Here is a 10210-nt window from a genome sequence, read left to right as displayed (position 1 = left end):
TTCCTGACCAATTGACTCAGGCAGCAGTTAGCAAAAGGAAAAAAAAAATGATGAAGAAGAAGAAAGACTTAGGCAGCTTATTAGAATAACTACCACCCGCTACACGCAGTAGAAGGATAATGGTTCTGTGCCACACTGCCATCTATATCCATTATTGACCAGCGGAGTTGAACCCAATTGGACCATCACTCTTTTTTTCTTTTCTTTTTAATTTCTTCCTATTTAGAATGACAAAGTCAGGCGACCAGAAACGGGGGAGGGAAAAGGTAGAGATGATATGGTGTTTTACTAAGCTTGTTCAAATAATTTATAGGTGGGCAAGGGTTTCTCAGCCCACTTGACTACTGCATGTTTGTTTCAAAATGATGTTTAAATGAATTAAGTTTATCTAATACTGGAATAGGAGTTATTACTGAATGTGTTTATTGCAAAAATTTCTGAAGTCACTGACATAGAGGCAGAAGTTCCATAAGCTATAGAGGTTGCACTCCTTGAGAACCCCATATCCCTTCACGATTTGGGTCCAAATCCTTTTCACCTTTCCCAATCTTTCTCCACCACCACAAAATTGACCAATCTATATTATTCCAACATTGCCACTCCCCACCCATCACACCTACCTTTCATTCTCTCATTCTCAACAGAAAACTAAAAGTCCATCGTAGAATGGAATCAATGGATAAACAATTGAAGGAGATTGACAATCTAGCGATTCAAACTGAAAGCCTCTTGTAAAGACAAGGCTCTGAAGCTACCTGTAGTACCTATAAAAATTATTCCAACACAAATATATTAGGCAAAGCCAAACCTTGTTAAGAATCAAGTTCAAAGTATCTCCACAATAAAATCTCAAAAATACAAGTAATCTTAGCAATTCCGTATAGAAAAGAACATAATAACAAAATAGAAATCTCTAATGACAAAAGGTCTCCAAATATGAAAAGTTCCAAGCATTGCATAAATAACTAATAATCCAGCCTGGACTCCATGAATATAAGGTTATGTCAATTCTCCCCCCAGAGCTTTAAATCTCAATCTGCATTATTAAAATAGGAAGAGGTGAGCTCAACAACTTAGTAACAAAATACATAACACCCAACAGGACAAACCAAGCTAACAGTAAGTATTTTTCCTTCTTTTTATAACATTGAGTAAAATAAGTTAATGTGTAATAAGGACAAATAGAAGAACTTCTTTCAAATAGCGAATACATGAATACTTGCAAACAAAATAATTATCTTTCAAATGTCGAAGTCCAATTGTCAACTAAAGTGATATATATAGAGAGAGAGAGAGACGTATTCAAACAATTCATGGTCAAACATTTGCTACAATAAATTTCCAATCACAGGAGAGCCAGCTGGCCTCGAATCCGGCTATAATAAATTTGCCAATCCTACTCTGTTTCTAGCAATAATATCCAATCTGAATTTCATTAATCAGGTCTATCTTCCAGTACAAATAAACCAGTCTCTTATATAGAGCTAGAACTAGAAATCAAAGAGATAAAGATAACAACATACCAAAACTAATCTTAATTGAACTCAAATACTAATCACTATCTAATCGCAAATCTAATTTCTATACAAATAAAAGTCTTCAGTTATCCAATTTCCTATGAGATAAATACAAAAATCTGAAAATGCAAATTCTAAAATAAGTTATTTTTTGCCCCTGCATCATACTCCCTCGGTTGGAGAAAACTCGACCTCAAGTTTTAAAGCGTTTAAGTATGAAAACTCTTACACATAAAACTTGCTGAGTCTTCTTTGGAAGCATTGAAAATAGATAAACCTTGTATTCCACCTCACTAAACTTTTCTGGAATCACAAACTCAATTAGTGGAATTGGAACATCAACCTTTTCGACTTTATCAAACTGAAGATCTGCATGCACCATGGATGATTCTTCCAAGTATAGAAGCTTCTACTTCTTTGTCAACATCAGGGTCTTGTGGTAATTGATCTCCCTTCATTACCATGATTCCATTACAAACATTGTCTTCTATGTGGGAATCTGTAATTTCATTGTGACTTGTCATTTTTGATACCCCAATTGAATCACGTTGAGTCTCCTCTTGGTTCATTTGAAAAGACAATTCTTGAACCTTTTGCATTAGATCTTCTAAATCATGACGTATGGTAGATACTTCATGAGTGAGCTGAGCATTGTTGCACTGCCTCATACTTGTTTTTTGATCCTGTAAATTTCCATGAGAAGGTTGCTGCAGATCCTTGTGAAAATACTGTGGGAAATATTCAATACAAAGATCTTCTTTCATTCTTTCCCAAGTAATTTGAGACCAATGGCATCTAAAGTGAAGGCTCTCATGATGATTCCAGTACTCTAAAGCTCTCCCAACAACTCTTGTTTTGGCAAACCACATCTTTTGTTTGTCATTTGATAAATGCATTTGTGCAAAGAACTGTTCCACCTCAAATATCCAACATTTGAAAATCCATAACAAAAATAGGTGGTTGGACTGCCACCATTGTGCGCTAAAAGGAAAAATCTCAGCAAAAAATTGATAATTGAACCTGAACATGCAGAGTGGAGGTGTCACTGGGACTGGCCACAGACTTGCTCTGTCTTCCACATCTTCAAACTAATGTAGTGGCTTTACAAGTTGGCTTCTGGGAATGATACGCATTGGGCTGTATGTATATATTTTTAAGAAAACTCCAAGTTGTGGGACACGGATCAATGAATCAGGTCTTCTTTAATACCTCTGTACAGCCTTTGGTATGAAACCCGTGAGACTATACCAATATTTCAGGTACTTGAAGACAACTCAGTATAGGATCAGTGATTGGATTTGCAGGTTGGTGATGGAGGCTGACGGTGGGACTGACTTCTTGTGGGTCTGATCTGCATGTGTGGTTGCGGGTGTTCCAAACCCGGGTTTTTTTTAGCTGATGGTAGCAGGAATTTTTTGGGTCAATGGGTGACTGTTGTGGTGATCTGTGATCTGTAAAGGTCAGATGACACCAGTGACTAACAGACTGACATATATTATTATTACCCTATGGACAAGGCTGGACTCCACAATCGATCAAGTTTTGATTCAAATATGAATAATAGAAACATCATAGGTATAATACTAACAGAATTAATTTCACCACCTAATGATGTCATCAAAAGAGTATAATTACAGGGTGACACATTAAGGTTCTCTATCAAATTCTAATGTACACAGAATAGTCTTTACCAACAGATCAAATCCAAATAAAAGTCAAATTCAAGCAAGATTTATGAATTCATATGACAAGTCAACACCACCATGTTTAGTACTCTCCACTGTCAAACCAAAGTTGTTTATATGACATCCAAAACATACAATGTTGTCACTTTGGTTTTCACCAAGCTTATCTCACAAGATTGACATAGCTTCACAAAAAGCTTAACATTTTATCAACGCCTAGTATTTTGCCAATCTAAATCCTAAGCCACTATCACTTAAAATTTTAATCACTTGCAATAGATTTTGTGGTTATAACCCATTATTAGCTCCGAAAGGTTATTTAGATAAAGAACACACCGAGATAAATCAAGTCAATACCTGATTGAGAATCAAGCTTGGTCATCAGTTGGATGCATCAAGCCCCCATTGTCTCTCTCTCTTTCTATTCAATTAACATTATAAAATCCGTAGTTCCCTACACCCTAGCTTTCAAAGCTAGTCCTTTTCTTTCTTTCTGGAATGAGCCTTCCAATAGTGTAATCATTAAAATTCCCTAACGATCTTCTAATCTTTGCTAAGGCGGACAGAAACCATAATCCATAGAGGAATTTCAATAATCATCGAGTCATTCTGTTAATGGCAAAGGCATATGATTTTTAGCAAAAATGTCAATTCCTCGAAAGCCACAGAGATTTGCTTCCCATCTTAACCCCAGAAAAGCACCATTTTAATCAATTTGCTTGGCCTTCCCTAATGTCATAACAAGTCAAGGAACCACACTCTCAATGAAGTTGTGGAAAAGATTTAAAGTTAAATCCAAGGATCAAAGGGACAAGTGCTATCCCAACGAGCAGGAAATTGTCTTTTAAGGACAATGGCAGTAGCCTCAACAATTTATATTACATCTTCTCTCTATTTTCAAAATTCTGTTAGCTCTAAAATGAATGGATTGCTTTGAGACTTTTTGTGCAGGTGGGCAGGGGACAAAAAGCATGTATACCTCAAATCTTAGGAATTCCTTGTGTAAATCTAAAGTAGTGGGAGGCTTGGGGTTTTGCCTAATGGAAGATATAAACAAAGCACTAATAGCAAAGGTGAGCAACTTGGGAAAGACAAACCATGGGTGAAAATGCTCAAATTTAAATACTTGAGAGGCACATCCTTCAGGGCGACTAAAGTACCTCAAGGAGCTCATGGTAGTGGAAAGTAATTCTGGTAGTTAAATACCTACTACAAAAAGGAGCATGCTTGAAAATTGGTGATGGAATTGACTGTATAGTGTGGGAAGACCCATGTGTACCAATCCTTCCTATCCCAAACTACAAACAAAGCATCGCCCAATCCTGTCCAGATCAACTAGGTTTTGAACTTCATCACTACTAACAATCCAGTGGAATCAAGAACTTATTTGGGCTGATTTATTAGCATCAAATATCCTCAAAATCCACTTGTCAAAAAATCAAAACCAAATAAGATAATTTCGACCCTACACACATTGGGGAATTTCACTTCTAAATTAGCTTACAGATTCAAATAATAACACCATCCTACATATACTAAACTTCTATTCTATATTGAATAGAAGAAATTATGAAGCAGTAAGATTCAGGAATAGTTGAAAATGCTAATCTAGAAGATTGCATGAAATGCACTTCCTAGTTGATCAAATCCAAATAAAGTCAAATTCAACTTAAATGGAGAATTGTGTGTAGTGGAGATTGTGATTTTAAAGTCTATTCACAGTTATCCCACATTCTAATATAAGAGTCATTTTTTGGTAATGTGACTGGAGCTTGATCTTTGCTTCAAATATATGATATTGATAATTGTAGGCTATAGCTTCACTAAAATATTTGACAAATTTCTTCAATCCATCTTGTTTGAACGCCAACTCTATATATATATATATATATATATATATATACACGCATGTATGTGTATGTGTATCTGATTAAAAAATCCAAAAAAATGGATGTGCAATTATGGCAGCATGCTACAGGGATAAATAACAATAATAATTTTGTACATTGAAATTTGAAACCTTACCACAGATGTGCTTCAACCACAATGTTTCTTATTTTCAGTTAATTGCAACAGGGAAACATAGAAGGCCTGGTGGAACAAGCACTTCCTCCAGCTGGCTGTGCATTTTCTTCGTTATGTGAACCCTGGTAAGGCCACAGTTTTTTACAATCAGCTTCTGAAGTTTAGGCATTGCTCTTCCTGGAATCACAACAATGTCTAATTGACTGCAATTTTCAATTTCTAACACCCTCAATTCCAAAAATGATTTAGCACTAAATTTCAGCACCTGACCATTGTAAGCATCATGTAGATGGAGCACTTCCAAAGAAGGCAAAACCTGAAGGGCCTCAAGTGGATTCGTTTGCAGTTTTGATCCTTTCAAAATTAGTTTTAACAAACTATCAAGTCTGCAAATCCATGCTGGAATTTCCTCCAACCTCCCTCCGAGATATAGATTTTTAAGCAGCTTAGGAAGCTTCATTACATAGCCCAAATCAAGATACTCCTCATTGCTTGCCGAGTTCACATCCAAAGAAGAAAGATGTTCCATCATCTCAATGGATGCACAAAAATCTTTTCCATCTTCTTTCTTGAGTTCTGTGATCCTAAGTTCAGTCAGATTAGTCAAGTTCCCCAACTCTTTTACAATGCTCTTGTTTTTGTAGTTTGCCTTGATAAGTGACAGGATTTGTAATGATGTAAAACACCCACTTCTTAGAAACACTTCCACTCCTACAGCAACATCATTTATGCCTTGGCAACCAACAGACAAACGGAGCAAGCTGCGAAGTTGAATGATCTCCCTGGGCAAACTGGTGACAAGAGATTCTTCAAGTGTGAAAATCCTTAAATTCTGAAGCTTCTTAATAGATTTTGGAACTGACTTTATCCTGGTATTCCTCAGCCTTAGGTGCGTTAGAAGGGTGAGTTGGAAAACTTTTTTAGGAAAACAATGCAAAGCTACATTTTCCAAAAATAGAGCCGACAAATACCTGAAGTTGTAAAAAAGGCTTTTGGGTATAGATTCAGATGAATCGCCTCCCCCAAACACAGATAATGTACGAACATAAGATAAATCTTTGTTTTGTAACATAGAGAGGGAGCAATTCTGGAGAGATAATTGGCGAGGCTTCCCACCATCCAAACTAGTGTGTGGAGGTCTGAGAACAGTAAAGGAGTCATCCTTCTCAGACTTGGAAATGATGAAACCTCTTGCAAGATTAGAAACTCGACAACTTTTTACACGCCCATCAAAATCCCTTGTGATTACTTGAACCAAGCTCATCTGAACTAGCTTCTCTAAGTACTCATACCCCACCTGCATCAGAGTTTTACCTCGTTTTTGCTCGATTTTCTCATCACCTATCCACAGCCAAACCAGTTCTTCACTTGGGATAGAGTAATCCTCAGGGAAAAAACGAAAGGACAAGAAACAATACTTAAGAATGGATGACAAACGGTAATAACTCGTAGATAAAATTGAATAGCAGGAATGACCGACATGATCTCCTGGTTCATACTTAAGGCTATCATGGACATTCATGAACTCCATCAGAGTATGTGGCTTATTTGACAAGAAGTCGGAAACTGCAACAATTACATGCGGCGACCCTTCACATCTTTTCACAATTTTCTCAGAACAATCAACCAAGAAATTTGGGCAGCCAGTAGCCCCGAAGGTCTTGTTACAAAAGAGCTGCCAAGACCCAAACTCTGTTAAGAGTTTAAGATCATAGGAACAATCCCTAGATCTTGCACGATAAGAAGCTAAATTGCGATTACGGGTGGAGATAAGTATTCTACCACCTAGATTGTTATCAGGAACTACATTTTTAATGCAACCCAACTCATCTTCGGTCCAAATACCATCAAAAACAAGGAGGTAACTTTGTGGCTGTAAATAAGAGTGCAACCTCTTCATTTTATTTGCGGGTCCAACAGATAAACACAATTCCTCACAAAGATTCTCTATCAAGCCCTCACAAGAGGATAGGACGGAAACCCAAGCATTGCAATTAAAATTTCCTTTAATCATTTGATAGACTTCACGAATAAGAGCGGTTTTACCTGAGCCAGCATCTCCGATTACTGAAATTACCATGTCCTTTGATTCTTCACGGCAAACAAGACTCAGAAGTGCCTTTTTATTCTCCTCAATACCCACAAGAAGGTGATCATTTCTGGAAAAAGAATAAGTCCTTAAAGGGACCTTTCCAGCACTTGAACTTGAAGTAGCTCCAAAGGTACCAACGCGAAGTCGATCCAACTCATCGATGGCCTTAAGTTTTCTTTTGATAGCTTTCATCCGTGAGGAAAATTGATGTAATGGAACAAAGTCCTTAAAAAAGTGAGCAACATCATGACAGGTTTTGGTGAACCAATAATCATGGCAGTGCTCAGGAACATGATACATGAACTCTGTAATTGCATCTTTAGTCTCATTTGCTACATCCCTCACTTGATCCACTCGATCCATCAAACCTTCCGTAGCTTCTACTCCTTCTGTGTCGGTCAGGTAAGCTATCAACGTACAAAACAAACGCTTTACATCTTCAATGTTAGCACTATAGCCATCAGACCTATTCTTGACGAACTGTAGCACCTTATCAAGTAGAGTTATAACTGCGGTGACTGCAGCTACTGCAGAGGCTGCCATTCTGTAGCTTCTCTTTCTTGAATTCTAAGATTCAAGGTGACAAAGACGATCGAAGAGAAGCAGATATTGATTCACTGGATTTGGATCTATAGATCTTTAGATTTTTTTTTTTGGAAGCTCTTTAGAATTAGATTCGAACAAAATAAAATTTTTTTGGGAAAAGGGAGAAAATAAAGAGTAAAGCGAACGAAGATCCTCAGATATAGGGTTCCTTCGGATTAATAAATATATATATATATATATATATATATATATATTACATTGTCCAAAAGATACAAAAACAGTAACGGGAATATAAAAAGATGCTAATGTAAACAATATATTCACCGCAAATTCTTACTAACAGGTTTTTATGGTTATCAAAAAAAAAAAATACTATCAGGTTTTTATTTGCTATTAATATTCATATTAACTTGTAAACTTATGCATATGCTTGGGTATACTTAAATACTAGTCGTTAATCCGTGCGATGCACGGAAAAACTATTAAAAATAAGATTTTAAAAAGAAAATTTTATTAATTTTAGTTTATTTCGAATATTTATTTATGGTAGTTTAAAATATTATTTCAAATCTTCATTTCATTTTATTTTAGTTGGAATAACTTATATAATTAAATGAAATGCTTATAAATAAGAGATGACATTAATAATATACTATATATAGTTAGTGATTATTCAAGATATCATTCAAATATGACAATTTTTTTATTCTAAAAAAAGAACAATATTAATGCATTTAAACACAAAATACTATATTGTCCAATAGATATTACAACTTTAAAACTAAAACATGAGTAGTGATTTTTAATGGATCGGGGTAATAGCACAACTTTTAATAGAAAAAAAAAATTGATTTAAAATTTTATGGAGTATCACTATATTAAAAATGCCGAAAGGAAGCAAGAAATTCCACTGAAAAATGCTACAAATACATTTGGGTTTTTTTTTTTCAATGAGCAGGTACATTACTGTTTAGTAGAGTCTTAATACATGGGGGATGCTCCCCCATCCAATACATCATTGTCTAGCAAACCCAGCCAGTTCTTTGCTTCAAATGCTATCTTTTCTGTTGGTCCATTTGTTCAAGGAAAGCCATAAGAGAAAAATATATTCCTAATAGAAGAACCAACTACCAAGTAGTCTAACATCATTAAGGATGTGGCCAATGCTCAAATTGGTAGGTCCAGCTGACTTTACTTCATCTACTAGACTATTAAATTCACACTCTATCTCTACTACTTGAAGCCCCAAATCCATAGAGGCCATGTACACCCTTCAACAGGCTATCTAGACTGATTATTTCTCTAAACTTCCATATATTCCACAGCAAGTGTACAGGTTGTTTGCACCAAATCCACTACTAACTTCAAAGTTTCATCCACATGCCTTTGGTTTCGATTTGACCATAATAGCCAACCTCCACCGCAACTAGTACAATCAACTGAATTGGTTAAAACAATTACTTGTGTATAGGAAAAAAATAATATGAATAAATTACTTGTGTATGCTTTGAAGCTACTACCATCTCTATCAAAATTTTGAGGAGAAAAATAGAATGAAATATATTAATAAAATAAATATATAAATTTTATTATTGATGCATCGATTTCTCTAATGTTAAAGTGAAAAAATAATATTCACTCTCACAACAACTCAAAACATTTACTTAATATATTATATCATCCATACCATCCAGCCACCACTTCCATTCCGGGTGATCATCTCTAACCACCCTCTGAAATTTTGTGGTTGCCTATGTTTCCTACCCAACACAAAATTCTGCTCCCCACCATTAAACAAAACTTTGCAAATAAGTCTTGTCACATTTAGAGATCTCAAACCAACCATTTTCATTGTAGAAACCAAAATACACACTCAGTAGTTCCACCACTATAAATTATACAACAAATTGAGCTATAGCAAATATTGGTAACACAAAATCTCATAAAGGATTTAAAAGTATATTCCAAGAGGAAAAAAACAACAAATTTTTAATACAAATAGTTAGAGTCTACCTTTTAATTTGGAGTATGTACATGTTTTCTTAAAGAATATAATCATATGAAACTTGAAAGCAAGTTCAAAGAATAGGTGCAGTACATAAAAGTCAGTCATTCATTTAAGTTGGAGAAAAAAATTCATTCTGGTTCAATTGAAAAAGCATAAAAAAATGACAGTCATGTTTTTACATCACACAAAAAATGACATTGAGAAAATAAGGCCAACAAATACATCTCACCTTGATTAAATCAACAACATAGCATCACATTCCCTACTTATCTTCCTCCTTACCACTCTCCATGTATTATGACTTCTAGAACAACAACAAAAAATCACTTACAAATTT

At 35.3% G+C, this 10210-nt stretch overlaps 1 protein-coding gene across 1 annotated transcript; it reads right to left on the bottom strand.

Moving 5' to 3' along the window:
• Window positions 1-792: 792 nt before the first annotated feature.
• Window positions 793-8055, bottom strand: LOC126721149 (disease resistance protein RPM1-like). The gene is made up of 2 exons (XM_050424170.1): window positions 5228-8055; window positions 793-1036 (listed from the first exon to the last, which is right to left on the bottom strand). The coding sequence occupies exon 1, from the start codon at window positions 7860-7862 to the stop codon at window positions 5262-5264; it is 2601 nt and encodes an 866-aa protein (XP_050280127.1). The 5' UTR covers window positions 7863-8055; the 3' UTR covers window positions 793-1036; window positions 5228-5261.
• Between the last annotated feature and the right edge of the window lie 2155 nt (window positions 8056-10210).

This window comes from Quercus robur, chromosome 4, assembly GCF_932294415.1.
Source record: "Quercus robur chromosome 4, dhQueRobu3.1, whole genome shotgun sequence".
In the NCBI taxonomy this organism is placed as follows: Eukaryota; Viridiplantae; Streptophyta; class Magnoliopsida; order Fagales; family Fagaceae; genus Quercus; species Quercus robur.
The sequence above is the reverse complement of the archived record's forward strand: the minus strand, read 5'-3'. Positions and strand labels throughout refer to the sequence as shown.